Below are 21975 nucleotides of genomic sequence, written 5' to 3'. Positions count from 1 at the left end.
TGAGTTACCACATCACCAAATGCAATCAACTTTTATCTTACCTGCTCCTGCTGAGGTATGTGCACTTTGACTAAGTCCTTCCTTTCAGAAACTTTCTTCCTCCTCCAGCCTCTATGACATCACTGTCTTCTGATTTTTCTCTCACCTCTCTGGTCATGTCCGACTAGTCTCCTTTGAGTGTTACGTCTCCTCTGCTCCCTTCTTAAAATGTAGCTGTTTTAAAGTTTTCATTCTTGGGGTGCCTGGGTGGCCTAGTCAGTTGAGCATTTGACTTTTGATTTTGGCTTAGGTCATGATCCCAGGGTCGTGGGATGGGAGCTCCGCTCAGCGTGGAGCCTGCTTAAGATTCTCTCTCTCCCTCTGCCCCCCCTCCCCCACTTGTGCACTCTCTCTCAAAAAAAATAAATAAAAATAAAAATAAAATAAAGTTTCCATTCTCAACACTTTTCACATCCTCCCTGGCCATATCATCCACTCTCAGGGCTCAAAACAGCAGTCCATCTCTGGGGCACGCATAACCTGGCAATATAAGACATCTTTCCAGAAGACGTTCCAACATGAATAGTTTCAAGAGGATCCATTTCCAGATCCTCAATTGCCATATGTTTTCCTTCCTAGAATCAATCTGCCTGAGAATACGTGACACCTTGATGACAGGCGTCTTCCTTCATAAGTTCCTTCTTGCTCATCCTAAATCTGATAAGGGCACATTTCTTCAGAGTTTATGTAAAAATCTCTGGGCCAGCAACTTGAAAAGTTGCTGTAGGAAAGAACAACCTGATGGCTGCCAGAGGGGAAGGGGTTGGGGGATAGGTAAAATGGGTGAAGGGGAGTGGGAGGTACAGGCTTCCAGTTATGGAATGAATAAGTCACAGCATGAAAGGTACAGCAGAGGGAATATAGTCAGTCAATGGTATTGTAATAACGTTGTATGGTGACAGACAGTAGCTACACTTGTGGTGAGCATGGCATCACGGTTAGACTTGTCACATGACTATGTTGTACACCTGAAAGCAATATAAGATTGTGTGTTGACTAAACTTCAATTAAAAAAAAATGCCATAGGTACTGAGACTACCTACAAGGACTATAATATAGTGAATGACTATAATATGGGTAATAAATGCTCTTGTAAGTTAGAAGGGTTCCAATCCTGCTTTCAATAAAGTTGAACAGGGGCTCCTGGGTGGCTCAGTCAGCTCAGGTCATGATCTCGTGGTTCGTTGGTCTGAGCCCCCTGTGGGGCTTTGTGATTACAGCTCAGAGCCTGGAGCCTGCTTCAGATTCTGTGTCTCCCTCCCTCTCTCTCTCTCTCTGCCTGTCCCCCGCTCATGCTCTCTCTCTCTCAAAAATAAATAAACATTAAAAAATAAAATAAAAATATTGGGGCACCCGGGTGGCTCAGTCGGTTAAGCGTCCGACTCTTGATTTCGGCTCAGGTCACGATCTCACGGTTTGTGAGTTCAAGCCCTTCACTGGGCTCTGTACTGACAGTGTGGAGCCTGTTTGATATTCTCTATCTCTCCCTCTCTCTCTGCCCTGCTCTCTCTCTCTCTCTCAAAAGTAAATAAACATCTAAAAAAGTAAAATAATGGGGTACCTGGGTGGCTCGGTCGGTTAAGCGGTCGACTTTGGCTCAGGTCATGATCTTGCAGTCCGTGAGTTCGAGCCCCGCGTCGGGCTCTGTGCTGACAGCTCAGAGCCTGGAGCCTGTTTCAGATTCTGTGTCTCCCTCTCTCTGACCCTCCCCTGTTCATGCTCTGTCTCTGTCTGTCTCAAAAATAAATAAACATTAAAAAAAAAAAAAACCTCTTAATTTCAAATAAATAAATACATACATACATAAATAAATAAATAAAATAAAAAATAAAAAAGTAAAATAATAATAAAATAAATAAAATTGAAGAAAGACCAAATGGAGTTGTCAGCATATTGATCATTTGATGATAGTTTTTGATGATACATCTATATGTGAATTGGGGCTTATAATTCAGAAGGGGGTTGAAGAACTAATTGGCAGTTGCTATAACAACTTCTTCCATCCTCATTCACTTATTTATCCAACCAGTGTTTCTCAGCATTAATATCAAAGCAAGGAAAAATATTAAGACAATTTATGCTGAGCCCTGTGCTGTTCTAGCAATAAGGAATATTCATCCGTGGATAGGTAAACTAGTAGGAGAAAAATCCCAGCCCCCCCCAACCTCATTAAAAGATGCAGTTCCAGTAATATTTTACATTTGTGCTTAATGATTGTGCATTTAAACTATAATTGTGTGTTAATCAGTAATCAATTGTGTACTAAGAATAATTAATGATAGCTCAAGCGAGAATAAATTAATTAACACTTAGAGCCTTAGGGTCTCAGGAGGCAAAATTTCTTTTAATAAACATATAGTAATATTTGCTCAGACAAGTATAAAAGCACATTCAAGAAAAATCTTTCAAGCATAAAAATTACTTTAGGATTACATCGCATGGAAAGATAGAATGGAAATACAAGTTCAAGGAGAAAAAGGAAAGTTGTGACACCTTTACTCTGTTGAAGATGAGCTTGTTTATACATTTTTTAAATGGATGATGAATATGTAAAAATGTTGAATCTTTATGTTGTATACTTGAAACTCATATAATGTATGTCAATTGCACCTCAATAAAAATTTATCTTGAATTAAGTCTTTAAAATTTAAAGTTTAAATTTAAAATTTAATTTAAAAATTGAGAGATTGTCATGCACTAGACCTGATGAAACATTTCATATCGTCATTTCAAGTGTTAAACCTGAGACATAAAAAGAAGTGGGTGATGGTCGGTAGCAAATGACACTGGCACTAAGTTTCTAGTGGATGCATTAAAATGAGGGATGTGACCGTTTTTTATGTAGATATTTAAAATACATTAGAAATGACATCTTTTGCAAATATTCTAACTTATAATAAAGAAATTTATATGTCAACTTAAAAATATGTGAGGGTATGGGACACCTGGGTGGCTCAGTCTGTTAGGCGTCCGACTTCAGGTCAGGTCATGATCTCACAGTTCGTGAGTTCAAGCCCCGCATCAGGCTCTGTGCTGACAGCTCAGAGCCTGGAGCCTGCTTCGGATTCTGTGTCTCCTTCTCTCTCTGCTCCTCCCCTACTCGCGCTCTGTCTCTCTCTCTCTCAAAAGTAAATAAACATTTAAAATACTAATAAAATTTTAAAAATGTGAGGGTAAATACTGTAAAATTCCATTTATATGATGTTACAGAAGAGGGAAAATTAATCTATCATGAAAAAATCAGAACAGCAGTTGCCTCTAGAAGGGACGAGGGCACAGACTGACTGCAAAAGAGTTCAAGGGACCTCTTTGTTATAAACACAAAAGCATTTGTCAAACATCATTGAATGGGGTACTTAAAAATGTGTACATTTCACTGAGGCAAATTTTACTTCAAGCAAAAAAGAAAAACTACTAATATAGGTAGTGTCATGCATGCCAAAAAATTTAGAGGTGAAATGTATTGGTGTCAAACATGTATTTGGAAATGTACAAAAAATAAAATGGATTGAAAATGGACAGATGTAGAGATAAGTAATGTAACTAAAGCAAAATGTTTATGGGAGAATCTAGGTGGTGTGTGTATGTTGCTCACTGCTCAAGTATTTCAACTTTTCTGTATGTTGAAAATATTCACAGTAAAATATTGGGCAAAGTGCACAAATGAGAATATTTTTTTCATAATTCTTTGAGGGACATGTGGGCAAAAGTTTGAGACCACTGGTTTCTATTAGCACCATTTGCTAATGAATCTCTAACTTCAACAGCCCGAACCTCTAACTTCAACAGCCCAAACCTCTCTCCAGAATCCCAATAATCTTTCCATCTTCTCCTGGACCACTCCATCTGGATTTCCCATCAGATCTAAAACTCAACAGATCCAAATATGAATTTACTGTCTTCATGTGTCAGTTAGAAATATCATCAAGTGACAGAATGTAACAAAACGAGGGCGATTTTTCTTACATAACAAGAGATCTGGAGGTGGACGGCTGCTGGCGTTGGCTCAGCAACTCAACGATCTCCTGGCAGGTCTGCCATTCACTTGGCCTTTCCTCATAGCCACAAAGTGTTCTACTGTTCCAGGCATCATGTCTGAGTTCAAGATAGGAAAAAGGGGAAGGAAGCAATGCCAGTGACAATTGAACTTTTATTAACACAACTTCAGATTTTCCAGAAGCCTCCAGCAGCCTTCCACATGAATACCATTAATCAGAACTGCAAAGGAAACCAGGAGGCAGGTACCCAGTTTCCCTGTCCTCTAAACTGGATGTAGGATTGGGTGACAGGAAAGCCCAGCTACAGCATATATAACATTCTCCCCCAAACCTGTTCTACCTCCTATACTCCCTCTCTGAATTGATGGTCCCTGGATCTGATTAATTACCCAAGTAAGGAGCCCAGGAATCATCCTTACCTTTCTTTCGTCTCTACTCCTCATATTCACAGTCTTGATCTTTTCTCAGTCTTTGAGTCTCTCTCAGATCTGAGCCTCCTTCCTATATCCACTGCCACTGTCTTGGTTCAAGTTCTCATTTCTTCCCTGAACTGCTTAGTCTCAATTCTTAACTTTAAACCATCTTCCATGTGGCCCCAGCTTGACCATTCTAAAAATAGACATCTAACCATCTTATCGCCTGCCTAGATCTTGTCTGTGGCTTTGCATGACACCTAGTTTAAAAGCTAACTTCCTGAGTATGTCATGTATTGTAGCCCCCCGTTTTCGTATAATAATGGATTCTTGCAAATGTGTTATCAGTCAGGGTGCCCCAGTCCTGTCAAGGGTCAGCTCCCCTAAGACACAACTTTATAGATGGGGAGGGGGGAGCTGGGAAAGTCGATATTCAAAATCTAAACCTGTTATGCTAGGTAGGGAACCATCTGTCTCTAATACATGTGAGCTAAAATCATAGTATGAAGGAATAATACATTTACATGTTATTATAAGGGTTCTGTTCTCAAGAGTTTTGAATATATCATCTCTAAATGCATTTTGTCTTAGAGACTTAAAATTCAACAATATATTTAAAATATATCATTGCTGTTCATTCAGTTCAGATTTATTGAATGCCCACTAGGTACGAGACCCTACCCTTTAGTTCTTTTCCTTCATAATAGAGCAGAAATGAGAGACCTAGAACAGTGTTTGATGGAAGCTATTTGCCTCTTTCTGCATACCTAATGACTCACATCTTTGTCTCTATTGCACTATTTGAGACTTATTACCAGAACCAGCACTTTTATTTTTGTGGCTTCTTACTCATTTCCATAAATAAAATTCACTATTCAAACAAATGTCCAAAGACACAGATGGAGGCAAAGATGGCAACATGGTAGAAACCGGTTGATTGATAAGAGTGTGATGCGGTGATAGCTTAGCTTTAGAGAGTACTTACTCTGTGCCAGGCACTGTTCTAGGCACTTTACAAAGAGTAACTGAATCCTCACAACTCTACGAAGCAGGTGCTATGATCTCCATGTTGCAAATGAAGAAACTGAGACCCAAGGATACTTTTGGACCTTTGTCAGCTGAGAGCTATGCCCACCACCTCCCAGATTCACCTCCTGTCTGTTCCACTTGAGCTAACTACATTTCTCGTAGTTGGAGGTCGTGTGTGTGGGGGGAGGGACTTTGGTCTCTCCAGCCCTGTGGTTTTGTACATGCTGTCCCATCTGCCTGGACCGCTCTTCCTTTGTGCTCACCTCATTCTTGGAGACCAGGTCAGGCCCACTCTCCTCTGTAAAGTCTTCCCTGTCTAATGAGGTGAGGTCCAGCTCTGCTGGCCAGCACCTTGCCCAACTTCCCCATCTTGCTGTAACTATGTGCTTACAGATGTCTCTCTACCACCAGAGAAGATACTGCCAGGCCTGGCTGTCTCATTGTTGAGTCCCTGGGGCTTGCTACTATGCCTAGCCTATAATTGGCACTTCAAGTTTTGCTGAATTGATGCACAGGATTCCTGGATTTTACACTTTCTTGTCGCCCCCATACCGTCTGGCACCACATATTGCAGACTCTTAGTCAATGGGAGCGGGAGCCTGGTTTCCCTGCCAGCAGCCTAACTTAATAAAACAGCAACACAAAACCCGCCCCCCCCCTTTTTCTCCCGTGTCCCCATCACAATTAATACCCCAGGATCTGAATTCCTTTCGAAGCCCTCCCACCAGTCGAATCCAGCGGGACCCGAGGGGTCTGACTGACTCCCCCGCTCAGTGCAGAAGGGGCAGGGTGGGGAGCCATCAGGGCGCAGGGTAACCGCATCCCGCGCCTTCTGCCAGTTCTTGCCTATTAAGGTAAGAGTTCTCGGAGGAGTGCGGGAGCAACCGAAGCGGGGGGATCCCCAGAAGGGGCCCCGCGGCCGGTGCGCTCGCCCGGCGCCGGGGGAGCACAGCCCGGGTACTGCCAGCTTCAGGGCGGCCCCGGGTCCTACTTTTCTCTTCTGCCCGAGGCCACCTTCCTAGGTTTCCACAGCCACCGGGGCCGCGTCCTCATTCTCAACCGCCACCGCAGGCCTCAAATGAGTCTCTGCACAGGGCGCTGATTAAATGGGTCTCCGGTCCCCAGCGGACGCTCCTACCCGTCAGATGCCCGCGGAAGCACCGAGAGCGCTGCGCCCGCGGGGCCCCGCAACCGAGGGACGGTCCCGCGCTGCGGGGGCACAGCGGAGGACGCGTCCTTCCGGCCTTCGGCTCTCCGCCCCCTCTGCGCCCCCACCCCACGCCAGTCCCTCGGGGTCCCATAGGGCCCGCTCCAGCCCCGCGCCGGGCGCAGGCCCCGCCCCGCCGCCCCGCCCCCCGCAGGCCCCGCCCACCGTCCCTCGCGCTCCGCCCCCTCCCCGCCGGCTCCCGCCGCTCCCGGCGCTCCGAGCGCGGGCCTGGGGACTCGGGATCCCGCCGCCGGGGCCGCAGCATGGGGCGCTTCCGCGGGGGCCTGCGATGCATCAAGTACCTGCTGCTCGGCTTCAACCTGCTCTTCTGGGTGAGACCCGGAGCCCGGAGGGCCGGGCAGGGGAGGGGCCGGGCGGGGGCGCGGGGCCAGGGTCCCCGGGGAGCTGGCCTTTGCGGCGTCCGAGCCGGGCTCCTGAAGGCTGGGTGTTCAAACAGGCGGAGGTGTGGAAGAGGCAGACAAAGAGGGAGGGGGAAATAAAAGGGGAGGGATGGAGGGGAAGGAAGCACAGAGGGAGGGAGAGGTTGAGCAACAAGAAACGGTGAGAAGGGGGGGGGACACCTTGTGGATCTTACCTTTGAGGAACCTTCTGCCTCAGCTGGTGACTCCAGATGCGGGGACACCAGCCCCTCCTCACCTCACCTCCTGAGGACTGGGTCCCCCCAGCCTTCAGGGCACTCACCCCTTCTTGCTCTCCCTTTCTACCGCAGCGGGGGCCTGGCCAGGGCGCTGGAAGAGAACCCCCCCCCTCTCCGGGCCCAGGAGGGGGCTGCCGGGGGGTGGTGCCCCAAAGGGCGTGTGTGGAGACACCACCTGGCGAGGATGGTTTTGTTTAGGAAATTGGGGGTAGGAGTGAAAATGGTATGGGGGGGGTCGTCCTTATTTTGGGTGTTAGAAGAGGGTACCACGGGCTGGGAGGGGGTGGTGGTGCTCTTCTGCGAAGCGTATGGACGGAAGAGAGGGGCTTGCAAAGGGCATCGGCATCTCCCCACAACCCCTAGCCCGCAGCCTCTGCTAAATACCACAGATGATCTCATTCAACTTTGCATTGAACCAGCATTCCCCGGATTAGTGGTTCACAGAGAGACAGGGCCATGCCCCTGGTCTCCTATATTATTGGGACGAGGTTAAGGCCAGACCATCCCTAGATCCCCGGCTATCCTGTCTCAGGCCCTGGAGGACAAGGTCTAAAAATTGTTTTCTCTGCACGTTCCTGTTTGGGCTTTCTCAAGAAACTGTTGGTCAGTATAACTGCTCAGTTAGACCCTGGGGGAAAATAAAAATCTTGTTTTGGGTGAACAGGTTCTTAAAGCTGGGGTGGTGGGTTGGGGGGGGGGGGGAGCAGCAGTGGCCCGGGTGCTTTGAAACAGCCAGGAAGGAAGAGGATGGTGATTGTCCTATGGGCTCTGGGGAGTCGGTCTTCCCATGGCTGCAACTAATTAATTATTGAGTGATGGGCTCTGCTCATGTCTGCCAACCCATTAGCCCAGATGGCTGGGTGACTTCAGCAACTGCAGCCTCTCAGAAGACAAGTTACCAGGCTCAGCATCCTGCAGCAGGGGAAGGTGTGAAGGAGGCACCCCAAAGACAGCCCCTGAATTTTAAAAATACACATGGTTTTTGTATCCCAGGCATTTACACTCAGCCTGCTGTAGGGAGGGACATTTCTAAAGGCCCTTTATGTTGTGCTTTTTAATAGTGTGGCTTAATTTCAAAAGCTGTTAATTATAGATGTCATGCTTGGGTGACACCCTTCGCTCTCGCTGCTTACAAATTCAAAACAAGTTTCATATCAGCCTTAGAAGGAATTCTCGGGCTGGGCTCAGTGCTTACTTAGTGCCTGATGTTATGCCAGCCCTTCCAGGGATAAGAGGAAGCATTTCTTGAATGTTTTCTGTGTGTCAGGGACAGTGCTAAGCACATTGCATTCATTATTACACTTAATCCTCACAACAGTCCTCACGTGTATAATATTGCTATCCCCATTTTTACAGTTGAAGAAAGAGGCTCAAATAGGTTGACTTGCCCAAGGTCAAATAGCTAGTGAGTGGCAGAGGCAGGACTCGAACTCCTAAGCACTGTGGTACATCACACTCCTAAGCAGGGGTTCTCAAAGAGTGGTTCCTAGACCAGCAGCATCAGCATTTCCTTAGAACTTGTCAGAAATGCATATTCTCAGCTCCATTCTAGGCCTGCTGAAGCAGGAACTCTGGGGTAGGGACCCAGCAATCTATTTTAGCAAGCCTTCTAGGTAATTCTGATGCATGCTTGAGTTTGAGAACCACTGTTAAACAATTATTAAATAAGTATTATAAAGCTCACTTATCACATATAAATATAAATTAATATGTATAATTTGTCAATATAAAATGCTGTTACCTAAGTTTGCTAATGTTGTTAAGGAAACAAGCCCAATGCATATAGAACAACAAGTTAATAAGTATATAATCAAGCGAAAAGTTCACACTTCTGGCCATAAGCACAGTAAAGAAGGGAAGTAGGAACGAAGTGGTGTTTGAGCGTCTACCATGTGTTAGCTACTGGGGTTAGTCGTGACCTTTTATATGTATGATCTAATTAAGGAGTTCAGAGAAAGGATCACAGCAATAGTGAGGAGTCAGGACTCTTGTCCTGAAGAATAGGGTGCTTAAGCTGAACCCCGAAGGACTGTTGAATGAAGGTAGGCAAGGCAAGGGAGCGATGCCACCATCCAGTCTGACAAAGGGGTCAGGCTTGAGTGCAGAGATCCCAGGCAGAGTGTGCTTGAGTAAGCTATTCTCATCTCTAGGAGTCTGTTTTCTCGTCCATACTATTGAGGTAACGGGGTTGTCAGGAGGATTAAAAGGAAATGTGTAAAGCGCCTGACCTCCTCTTCCTTTGAGTCTAGTACGTAGTAAGTGCTCAAAAAGCGTTGTTATTAGTGCAGACAGGAAGCATTCGATAAAAATTAGCTCTCTTTCCCGAGTCCCATAATTTGGGGGAATAGCCTGTATGTTTGCCAAATGGCTTGCAGCTTGTCTTTGTTTTAGGATAACTACATGTTATCTTCTCAATTCGTACTCACGAATTTGGAGCGCTAGAACTCGGAGTGCTCGGAGAGCAGGAGTTTTTGGTTTGTTTGTTTTGTTTTTATGTCTTGTTCACAGTTGCACCTCCAGTGCCTAGAACAGAATCCAGCACGCAGGAGCCGCTCAGTGAATAGTCTGTAGAATGAATTCATGAATCTGCAGGTTAGAGGACGTGGTACAAATAACCTTTCCAGTTTGCACAGATAATCAATGATCGACTTTATCTGGACGACTGAGCCTATCTCTTCCCGCTCATTACCTGCCAATTTGTTCTCTCTTGGACAGATTGAGCCCAGGACAGGGGCAGGGATGGGTGCGGGTGGTATGGGGTCTTCCTCTCTCCCCACTCCATGGGAGGGTGGGGACTGTGGGTCTCGGAGCAGCAGCAGTTACAAGAGGCCTTCCCAGGTCCTCTACATGCACAACCACAGGGAAACGGCCAGCTGAAACCAGTACATAATGACTTAGGGGAAAATGAGTATTTGGGATAAATTATCTAGATGTCTACCTTCACTGTAACTGAGGGAACCTGATTCCAGAAAAGCCCCACCCTCGTTTCTGAAGTTGGAGGGGTTTGTGGGGAGGTTGGGGAATGGGCAGAGGGTGGGGGCCGGTTTTCCTGGAAGGCTGGGCTTTAACTGTGATATTCAAGTGTAATATTGCCACACACTGTTGGATGTTTGGGTGTCTGCCCCTCTGAGATAGAAGGTCCCCCTCGGGGACTACACTCTCTTTCCTATCAGGCCTTCAACAGAAGGCAGGCAAGGAGGTAGGGGTGGGTGTGTTCTGTGATCTGCAATTTGACAAATCAATTTGCAGCCTCCTCTGGCAGTTTGGTTTAAGTAAGCCTCCCCAGGCTGTGCTCCTGATTTTATAAACATTCAGCTAGATCCTGCCAGAGCCAGCACAGCACTGCCTGGCCCAGGGCCGCTGACTGTATTCACCACTGAATTTTTAAAAACAGAAGTACAGCCTAGCCATGAACCCCACCAAATTCATGTCTGTTATCATGGTCGCTGTCTAACATGGAACCCCTCCCAACATCTGTCATGTCTAAATTCGGACACTGCAATCAGATAGCACAGTATATTCCTATGCCTTTCACTGAAATCACCTTTATTTTTTTCTTCTGTTGCATAGCAATATAAACAAAACACCACAGTCCACCACACTGCATATGTTGGTTTCAAGAAAAACCTGGGCACTGTTTATTCCTTGGTTTATTGTTGTACGCTCAGCGTTTTCCTATCATTGTGCTATACCGAGCAACTTGGTGTTAGCGACCGACAGGAAGCAGGACTGCTCATTGTTGAAAGTCACATGCCATATATGGCTTGTCTGAAGTTTCTCTCCTTTCCTTCTCACCACTATTCATGCAGCTTTGGGGTTTCAGTCAGTGATGTCTAGCAGGTGCTGTTGGGAAAGACTGTGTCCCGTGGGCTGGGGAGTAAAACATATTTGACCCTACTGAAGCTTACACAGGTTGCCTCCTCCACTTTGTCAAGTTGAATTCAAACAGCGACTTCAGAGCTACCACCTGTTCAGAACACTGGTTTAGAAAAATACCTGAAGAAAGTATTCTTTGGAGTCCACCCAAAAGCTAGACCACCCCAGAAGGCAGACAGGAATTTCCTTGGCATTCTTGTAGGATAGTCTTTGTTTCTGATTTCTGTCTAGGGGGGGAAGATAGCAGTGGAGGCCAGCCTCCCCTAACGTGGACAAGAGGGGCCTAGCGTTGCTGGAGGGGGCAAGGAGTCTATGACAGGGCCAGTGTGTGGAGGCTAGAGGTATAGTGCCAGTAGTCGGGTCGACCTCGGACAGGTCCAGGCAGTATGGCCATTCAAATCCAGGAACTCAAAGCCAGGAAGGTGGATACTGGCATCACACTGCCTGGGGTTGTTCTTGCCTGTATTATTTACTAACTAGGGGACCTTGGACAAGTTGTTCAACCTCTTTGAGCCTCAGTTTTCTCATCTATAAAATAGACATAATTGAGTACCAACATCCATCTGTGATTTTTGTGCAGATAAAATGAGTTACTATAGGCAAAATAGTAAGTATAGTATGTGTGCATAGGTAACACTCAATAACGTAAGTTATTAGCAGCAGTCATATTTAAGCATTAGAAGTACAAGTAGAAACCAGAATCCAAGAGGTTCATAAAGGTAAAGAGAAGTGACAGATAGGTGGCCTAGGTCCAACCTGACCAACTAAAAGGGCAAGAGTTTCATACCTTCCGAAAGGCACGGAGTCCAAAGGACAGATGTCCTCCTCTGTAGTTATTCAGGAGACATATGCTGATGACCTACTGTGTGCCCAGCACCCTGCCAAGTGCTTGGGCATTCAAAAATGATTAAGACACAGTCCTTGACCTTGAGACACTCATGCCTCTATGTTAGCGCTCCATTTTCCCTTTCACTGTGGCTTATTTCCTCTCTAGTGTCTTTGCTCCTCGAGGGCAGTGACTGTTTCTTGCTGGGATCCTCCTTTGTCTCTCCGCACCTAGAAGAAGTTCAGCGGTCACTGGCAAAGCTCTGGCCAACAGGACTACGTTCACTGATGGCAGCACAAGGGCTGCCTGTTTGTGCCCTGCTCTCCCTCTCTACTACCAAGGGGAAGGCTTTGAGAAGCGATGGGAAAGCCTTTGGTGATTGCCGCCCCTCTAACTTCAGTGTGTCTGCAAATCATTGGAAGATCTTGTCCAAATATCCACTTTGCTCAGTAGGTCTGCATCTCTAACAAGCCTCCCAGTGATGCTGATGCTACTGATCTAGGGAATACACTTTGGTTTAGATGTGGCCTGAAGAGGTCAAAGACCTACTGGTGGCTTTCATTTCTGAACGGGGCAGAGAGTACCCTTTGTTTTGGCTTCCTTATGGCACTTCTCTTAAAAGACTTTTTTTTTTTTTTTCACATTAAGACTTGATGGTTTCTAGAATTACCCAGTGACCATGTGTCCATTGTTCACTTCATTTCACTGTGCAATTCTAGAACATGCATGCAATATCCTTATGTCTCCAACCATGTGTGACAAAAAAGAACATAACCTCCATCCCCTATGTTAATATTGACCATTAACATCACAACAGGGCTGTTCTCCTGAAGTAAGTGATGCTGTACTGACCACTGAGGCAAATCACGTCATGGTTGCTAAAGAATTCGGAGAAGGAATTGAGGAAGAAGCAGGTAAAATGAGAATATCCGATTGGCTGAGAGCATATCTTACAGATGAGTAAGGGTTACCTTGGCCGGCCTTTTTCATCCTTTTTGGATTTAATTGGACACAAAAATAATAATGCTAATTAACATTCATATGATGTTTTAGTTTACAAAATGCTTTCACATGCCTTATCCCATTTGATCACACATTGCAACGGGCCCATGACATAATGTAATTATCCCCATTTTACAGACGTGGAAGCCGAGAGTCAGGTCCAGTATATGAGAGGCAGGAGAGAGGTTGAGAACATGACTGGTCAGTTTAAGACAGAGGAAAAGCAAGATGGAAATCGAGAAAGGGTATATATGTATCAAGAGACAGTTTTTAAACTTAATTTCAGGAGCAAAACCTTGAGGAAGAATAGTAAGCATTATATAAATGTAAGCTGTGTGCCGCTGCTTTCCTGAGCGCATTTTCTACATTAGCTCCTTAAATCCTCACTCCAGTCTCCGAAATAGCAGCTATTGTTACCCCTAGTTTGCACAGGAGGAGACAGAGGTGCAGACACTTTAAGAGACTTGGCGGGGACTCCGAGCCAGCCAGCGACAGAGCTGGGTTTCCGTGTGTGGCCCCAGACTCTCTGGTGTCAACCACTCTAAGTCTGCAGACCAGCAGGAGAGAAGGTTGGAGCTGTGATGAACGTGTGCATTCCAGTATGGTGACCGTGCTACTAATCATATGCGGTGACTCAGATTTAAATTAGTTAGTATTAAAAGAGACTTAATATTCAGCTCCCCAGTCACAGTAGCCCCATGTCAAGTGCTTGATAACCATAGGGGGCTAGTGGCTACAATACTGGATAGCACAGAGAGGGAACATCTATATTCACATCACTGGGAAAAGTTCTATTGGATAGCTCTAGCCTAAGTATAGTTATTCTTTCTCTCTACATGATTTTTTCTGTTTATCTCTCATTAGGTCTTATAAAACTAAAGAGAGAGGGGAAGTATAGTTTTTAGAAAGGGGCACTGACGTCTGGAGTATCGGATGATTGAGAAAACTCAAGGGGATTCTAGCTATCCTGGAAAGAGCATAGAGCTAAAATAAAAGTGAGGGGAGACAGGTAGCAGAAGACTTAGTTATTGGTACTATGGGACTGGTGTTTCCTACCTTGAGTAGGATTCAGTTTTCAGTTTGACTGTATGTAGTAACATTAGCACGTCTACCACCATAATGACGCTAAGTGCCACTCCCACTCCTAACACTCACTCCCTCTCCGAAGTGTGAACCGTGAACTCATTTAACCTCTTAGGGAGGCACTGTTATTACCTCCACTTTGCAGATGAGGAAGCTGAGGGTTAGAGGGATCAGGTGTCTTGCTCAAGATCACAGACTAGTAAGTGACAGAGCCTGATTCCAATCTAGGATGCCTAGAACCTCCTCCTGTCGACACCGCAGCACTATATGGTGGATGTTTTTGTTATGATCCAGCCTGAGGGCATCGCTATGCAGTCAGAATACTCAGAAGCGGTAGAATTTTCAAGAAGAATCGTTGGCAGTGTTCCCAAGTGCATGCCAAGCCCCGTCCTCCCCATTGTAATGGTGGTTGGGAAAGAGTCAGCTTATAAACTGGGGCACGGAAGTTGGGCGAGGATGGCAAAGCCCCCTGTGGAGCAGGGCCTGGTGCCCTGAAAGTTGCTGTCACTCAGCCAGGAAGCCCATTTGCTCTCCCTGCACACGCTCGAATCTGTCCGGTCCCCTGTTAATGCCCCAGCGCTGTCTGCCTTCACGGCACAAATGGCTTCTGGCAAAATTGCTGTTAAGTAAAAGCTCTCTAGAACACCAAGCTGGACTTTCAGGATTTCTCCGGGATTCCATCCAAGCTAACTTTTTAATAAACCAAAGCTTTTAGGCTTGTTCCAGTCTGACCTGAGTTCTACCTGAAACGTTTATTTCCTCCTGTTGTTTCTCTGTACCATCTAAAACTGGATGGAGAGCATTATCATTGATTGATAGTTAAGAATCCTATGTATCTCAAGAATAATTCTTGAGATACCTTGAAAGATATTAGGCTCTAAAACAAATATTGCTTCATGCCCAGTCTTTGCTCATATAAAGCTTGATACAGATGAGATATCACAGTAGGCATTGGAGCCCTCAAGGTATATGTCTACTCAGAGGGCGAGCCTGGGATAAGAGCCAGCCAGGTGTTGTAAGGAGGAAGTCAGAGGATGTAGAAAAGGCCATTACTGTGCTCCTGGGAAGTCATCCGCTAGGTGAGCTAAGGCAGACGGCGGATTTCGGCGGATTTCATTCACTTCAGTGACTTGGTGGGTTGGATGTTAGTTCTGTATTTGATCTTCCCTTGATGAAGCCATCTGCTCACTGGAATCATTAGCCAGCAGTCTGTGATATTTGTATTGCTGTCAAAGACAACTATACGGCCATCACCTTTCTCCTAATCCTTGCTGATCCTTCCCCCCCCTCCTCCTTTGCCCTGTATCTCTTTAGAGACAAGGCGTTGTGTAGAACCACTGAGTAAATGCAACACACTTTCCAGCACCTGTCTTGTATCTGCTTTGGGGTGGAGGAAAGCTCCACCCCAGGTTAGTTTCCTTCTCCTGTCCCTGGGGTGACCCAGCACTTCCACACTGTCTCCCACGCAATGCCATGCCGGTTGAGCCACACAAGTTAACTTCCTAATGACCTAAACAAGCACAAGAAGGTGTGTTTGGCTCAAATCTATAACCCGGCATTCTTTCCAGAGAGGACATGCTCCTGATTCTGTCGCGATGTTGATTGCAGAACATTACCATCAGTGCAGAGAATTCAACATGGATTGGTTTTAAAATATATCCTTACCCGGAGGCAGTCTTTCGGGAATTTCTGAAGCACGAGCTTGTTCTAATGAAACCGTTATGAGAAAAATAATAGGGAAAATCAGAAACCCTGGTATCTAACCGGCACGTTTCCAAGCTAACATACACTGCTGCAGCCCTGCCTCCCCGTTACACCTCACCTGCTCCGGATGTCAGGGCAAAGGCAGCGAGCTTCCTCAGATCTCCTGTAGCCTTTGGCTCTTGGGTTTCTTCTGACAAAATCCTCGATTTTGAGAAAGTGCTGTCTGCCTCCTTTCACTGAATAAGGGGATGAAAATCTTGGGAGCTGGCTTTCCTCCTTGAGAAAATTAGTGTCACCGTCCAGAGCAAATGTGCTTCTGACGTTTGCCTGCTGAAAGGATGAAACTCCATTACCCTTATGGTATCATAATGTGGTTTGCAATCACATCAAAACTGTGAGTGCTCATTACGTGATTCCATCCGGGATGAGAACTGCCCCCGAGCTTAAAAGCTTTTAATGGAAACTCTGGGGTTCAAGTGTCATTTCCAGCTTTGCATGACTTCATCCCAAAGAAGAGATTTGCAGATGAGTTGGGTTGTGGGCACACATGGGGTTCACCCTGGAGAAGCAAGAATACAAAATTTCTTTGGTTCAGTCTTTCATTCGAGTCCTTGATTGCTGCTCTAATTGCATTCATATGTCCCTGCCTGTAAAAGGCGTGTGGAGATGTACCCTGTGTCCACGCATGAGGGGACAGCACACGTCCGCACAGGCTTAGGAAACACGGAAGTGGATGACTACCTGCGCTGGTTTTGTTTTGGTTTTCTGTGGGAAAGTGTTTTGCTGAGTATATTCAGCAGTGTGTTCACACAGTGCCTTCCAAGGTGTCTGCACAGTGTTTCCCAGGCTCAGATGTTTTTGAAAATAGTATTTTGCAAAGTATTCCCTTGGGGGGCAATCATTCCTGTCAGCCTGTCTTAGTCAAGTCAGGTTGCCATAAAAAAAATACCATAGATTGGCTTAAACAACAGAAATTTATTTCTTACAATTCTGGAGGCTTGGAAAGTCAAGATCAAGGTATTGGCCGATTGGGCTCTTGGTGAAAGCTTTCTTCCTGGAAATCAGATGGCTGCCTTCTCACTGTGTCCTCACATGGCAGAGAGAGAGAGAGAGAGACAGAGAGGGAGAGTGCAGGCTCTAGGGTCTCTTATAAAGGAATCCCATCATGGGGCTTTCACCATCATGACCCCATCTAAACCTAATCATCCCTCAAAGGCCGCACCTCCAAATATCATCACACTGCGGGTAGGGCTTCAGCATATGAATCTGGGTGGTGGTGGAGGACACAGTTCAGTCCACAGCACAGCCTAAATGGTAACCTTGTGAAGGCTCTCCACTCTTGCACTTAACAGATGTCTGTTGGGAGCCTGCTCTACAAGGCTGAGGGGTAAATCAACATACACCCTGTCCCTACCCTCATGCACCTCAGGCCTTAGTTTTTTTCAATGCCAGAAATATTTACAACGGATTATGTTTTTAATGTTTATTTATTTTGAGAGAGACAGAGCGGGGACGGGCAGAGAGAGAGAGGGAGAGAGACAGAGAATCCCAAGCAGGCCCCGCCATGTCAGCAGAGACCACACACGAGGCTCGATCCCAAGACTGTGAGATCATTGACTTGAGCCAAAATCAAGAGTCAGGCACTTAACCAACTGAGCTACCCAGGCACCTCTGAATTCCAGAAATATTTAAATAGAAGTGGTTACATGAGACATAAAGGAAAATACATATGCAGGCCAGCATAGGTTTCCCAGAGGAAGTGACAAGAGAGCTGATAGCTGGGGGTGGGGATGGGGGGCAAGTTGGGGAGCTCAGGGGAGGGGGAGGGGAGGAGAGGGGAGGAGAGCTTTCTAAGCTAAAGAAACAGCAAGAGAGTAAGCGGAGGCCCTCAAGTGTGAGGAGGAATTGAAACTGTGTCTCCCATATAGGTGAAAAAATATGTACTGAGAACTTCCCCAAGTGAAGCTTTTTTTACCCAAATAGGGGGCTTTCTGCTGGGTTTAGTTATCAGATAGCAGAGTAGCATGTATTTGCTTTTTATGATCAAGGTTTGGCTGGCCGCCTCTGGGTGTGGGTGCAGGAGGGAAGCTGGGCAACCCCGGGCACCAGGGTCTGGGGAGTGATCTTTGCATTTCCGCATCTCAGCACAGCCCGCTTTCCAACTTAGTGCCTTCCAAAGAACCATGTTTGTGATCCATGAAATCTTTGTTTTCTTTAAGTGAAAAAAATATGTCCTCAAGATGGAACATTTCATCAGCAATCCTAGGAAAGTAGAAATAAATACAGCAAAATAAAATTGAAATCCTTTGACAAGTTCTGCTTTGTGCCAGATGATCTGTTTCTGACAGATAGCCATTCCTTAAAGGAAACTTTTTGCTCGTCCACTTTCTTAAATGCTTTCTGAGCAGGTCTGGAGACCTCTCCGCTGCTACTTCAGTTTTAGAACACAAACTGCCTTCTCATATGCTTACAATTTGCAACTTTGTGTCCTGCAAACGCTCTGGAGTATGGTTAGATACTGAAACCACTTGCCTGTGAAGATGCATAATATAGTTGTATCTGGTGACCCCCTATTTAATGACATGGATGTATATGTCACTGTTCCCTTCACTGTTACCTTTTTCCCCTATTTGATTCCTGTCCTCTTTTTAAATGGTGGGCACACATTTGCCCTCAAAATTCTGTTTCATCACATTCTCTGAGTTCTTAATGCACAGTTCATCCTCAGAAAAGAAATGTGACACAAAGGATAATGATATCTGGCATCTTCTCGTGGGCTGGTTCTGTGATTGAATTCTTACCTGCAAGGTTTGTGTCTGTTGTGGACCACCCGGTGGAAACCAGCTTCTCCATGAGCCCCTGAGATCCTCCTGAGAAGGAACTGGGTCTTCCTTTCCTATGAATCTTTGGCTCCTGGCTCACAATAGATGTTCAATAAATGTTTCAGTGACCAACATCAAAGTCCCACTCACGCTGCTGTAGGAGAACATCCATTCCTAGAAAAAACAACATCTCTAGTGAGAATTACTCCAGAGGCACGAGGATTGGTACGAGTCCTGGACACAGGGGCAGCCCTCAGGAAAGTTCTTTAGTTAGGAGAGTGGATCCTTTGTGGTCCTCACCACTCAACTACATCCACTCTCTAGTGTCCCTGCTCCCTCCTTCAGCCATCGGGTCTTTATCTCTGGTTTCTCACTGTCTGGCATGAGGAAGCACTCATGTTCCTGATTGTTCCATCAAAATGAGTAGCTCCCGTCTCCCCTCCCCTCAAGGCCCTGCCATGGGCTTTCCAAGATGGCAGCAAGCTAAGTAGAAGCCATGGGCCATGCATGGTCTGCCCCAATGTGCTTTTCCAGCCCCAGATTTCTCTCTCTGCCCAACACAGGTTCCAGGTAAGGAAGGAAAGCCTTACCCATGCTGTTCCCTCTGCCTGATATTTGCTCCCCCCTTCCAGTCCTCCCTGGCTCAGTGACTTCCAGCTCATTCTTCAAGGTGTAAATCAAAATGCCTTCTGCCGAACACCGGTTGTCACGCTTTGCTCTGACCCCCCAGGGCAGTGTGACGCTCTCCCATGAGCACACTTCCTGCATTACGTTGCATGTGTCCATTCATGGGATTATCTTCCATGTGAGACTGTGAGTCCTGTCTTTCAGCATTGATTTCCTAAAGCCTAGCACATCCCACTGGGACCGCAGTTGATTCCTTGAAAGATGGGAGGAAGGGGAAGGAGGTGAGGGCAGGGGCAAGAGAAGGAAAGGGCGGCCTCATTCCTTGTTTGTTCTAACACTGGCTGAGGTGCATGTTGCGGCTGAGATTAAAAGGAGAAGAGCGGGAAAACGGAGGGTTTGGGCCTAGAAGGGGTTAAAATTTAAGCTTAGTGGGCCTGAAGTCTTCTCCCACATCATTTAGTGAGATGTCTCTTCCCGGGTTTGGGACACACAGAGCAAGGGGACTCACTGACACCTGCCTTGCTCTCTTTGCCCCTGGCTGCACTGGAATTGGGGTGAAGTTTTTCAATTTAATTCAGTTTGTAGCATGAGTTAGATCAGTCAGAGTCCAGTGATCGGAGTATTACAAGAGCCTTACCGGAATGGTGAGTCTGAAAAAACCAAAGGGCTACGTGGTCTGTGTTGATGTCATTTTCCAAAGCAGCGATCACTGTTGTCACGAGCAACCTCAGGCCTGACTGGTCCTCACCCACGTATTCCTGACACAGCCAGTGGCTATGTGCTGGGAGGATTCCCTCCACACAGTGATGACATTCAGTTAAGCCACAGTTTCCTTGACCCGGGAGGAAACCCGTGTGGTTTGGGGTTGGGGGCGTGGATGAGCAAGCCCAGATTTTTTTCTTCTTGCCCCGTGGCTTTAAATTGCAACTTCTCTTTTAATTTTCCATTATGCACTGAATACATGTGTGCCAGAAGTGGACAAATGTGTTCCGTCTGGGAGGGTGATCCCAGACAGCAATAAATTAAAGTCTGTGTACAGACATGCCAAAAATGTGGCCGCGTGGTGGGGTGTCCCTGGGACCAGTCACCTCCTCCACAGTCTGCTTGGTGGCTGCAGGCCTTTGGCCTGACGCCTCTGTCAATAGATTTTGCTTTGTATTTGGAAACTGTCTTTCCATCAGGTCGCCGCAGAGGCAAGATGGGAGGGTTGCCTGTGAGGCTTTGCTGGGCACGTCTGTCCCAGGCAGCCTCGGGGAGCTTCTAGGACAGTGTCCTCCCAAGGGCATCATTCTCTTTCCTACACCAGAACAGCAATGACCTCAAAGCTGGTTCCCTCCCAAACTAAAGCACGGCCCAAGAAAAGCCTCCCCGCTCTTTCAGGGTTGAGCAGATAAACTACCCTATAATGCTTTAAAAAAAAAAAAAAGAAAGAAAAGAAACAACATTTTTAAGCTTACGGGAGTAATACATGCTTAATGCACACAACTTAGACGGTAGAGTCAGAAAAAAAAGCCACCCATAATCCCACCTTCAAAGATACATACTGTGACTGTTTTAGCATGACTTCTTTCAATATTTTTCCATGCCATGCTACCCTTTTAAACATGCAAAACCCCTTTTAAAGCTGTCAGACTCCGGGGTGGCTCAGTCGGTCAAGCGTCCGACTTCAGCTCAGGTCATGATGTCTTTCTTGGTCTTGGGAGTTGGAGCCCCACATCGGGCTCTGTGCTGACAGCTCAGAGCCTGGAGCCTGCTTGGGATCTTATGTCTCCCTCTCTCTCTGCCCCTCCCCTGCTCACGGTCTGTCTTTCTCCGTCTTCCAAAAATGAATAAATGCTATAAAAAAAATAAAAAAATAAAAAGCTGGCAGACTCCAGCTCCCTTAGCTGTCCCTCACATTATCCAATTAGTGCTTTCCCCTAAGTACTGGAAACTTTTACTTATTCCACATGAGAGAGTCCAGCTGGTGGAGCGCTAGCGCCTCTGACTCCCCATGCTCTTCTGAAGAAGCCAGCCACAGAGGGAAGTGGCCTGGAGACAAGGGAAGGACAAAGTCCTTACGTAAGTCCAGCCAGAGAGCCCCAAACGGGAGCACCAGGTCCTTTAGCAGCAGCCCTGCGAATGGAGGGATGCTGCATCCAAAGGGCTCTGGTCTGACCCTGACTTTGATGCCCTTTTCCTTCGGAAAACCTCTACTGCCCTGACCGCATCCTGTCCTGTTGCTAGCATGTGTGTGTGCTCTTCCCTGTCGGGCCAGAAGCAGCCTCTGAACTGCTCATGTGATGATGGGCTCGGGTGCCCCCACACCAACGAGAGGGGTTGGCCGACCCAGGAGGCGATCTTGACATCTGCTTGCTTCCCCGAGAGCCTCCGAGCCCAGCAGGTGCCCAGCGAGTATCTGTTGATTGACTGATAGGACACAATTCGAGATGGGTGTTTGTGGCAGGAGTTGTGACAGTCCTGCGACGGGAGGAAAGACTCCCAGCGTTGATGCGGAGCCTCACAGAAGCCCTCGGAGTGGCCGAGAGGAAGCAGGCAATGAGTCTACCAGCCGCTGCCTGCGCCAGCCACACGGCCTCTCCATGAGCCGCACAGTACACAGACCGTGCTTTTTCAGAAAATTATTTTTTCCTTTCTCACTTTCCATGGAAACTCAAAATAGCAACCAAAAAGAAAAAAAAAAAAAACCCA

The 21975-nt window shown here is 46.5% G+C and overlaps 1 protein-coding gene and 1 long non-coding RNA gene across 5 annotated transcripts in view; one reads left to right on the top strand and one right to left on the bottom strand.

Annotated features, from left to right (window-relative positions):
- Positions 1–1730: 1730 nt before the first annotated feature.
- LOC116738268 lies at positions 1731–20975 on the bottom strand. Its single transcript, XR_004343997.1, has 8 exons — positions 19248–20975; positions 18637–18831; positions 15954–16165; positions 15797–15838; positions 12008–12276; positions 6989–9909; positions 4006–4134; positions 1731–1770 (listed from the first exon to the last, which is right to left on the bottom strand). It is a non-coding gene; the product is annotated as an uncharacterized LOC116738268 (long non-coding RNA).
- The window catches only part of TSPAN2 (tetraspanin 2), a 56457-nt gene continuing 41376 nt past the window's right edge, over positions 6895–21975 (top strand). For 3 of the 4 annotated variants that reach the window (XM_030326783.1, XM_030326782.1, XM_030326781.1), the window contains exon 1: positions 6895–7018. In XM_030326783.1, coding sequence (XP_030182643.1) covers positions 6950–7018 — 69 coding nt within the window. In that variant the 5' untranslated portion in view covers positions 6895–6949. Of the gene's footprint in view, positions 7019–12863; positions 12961–21975 lie in introns of all 4 variants that reach the window. The other variant, XM_030326786.1, reaches the window with a different exon arrangement.

The sequence above is a fragment of the Lynx canadensis genome, chromosome C1 (genome assembly GCF_007474595.2).
Source record: "Lynx canadensis isolate LIC74 chromosome C1, mLynCan4.pri.v2, whole genome shotgun sequence".
NCBI lineage: Eukaryota > Metazoa > Chordata > Mammalia > Carnivora > Felidae > Lynx > Lynx canadensis.
The sequence above is the reverse complement of the archived record's forward strand: the minus strand, read 5'-3'. Positions and strand labels throughout refer to the sequence as shown.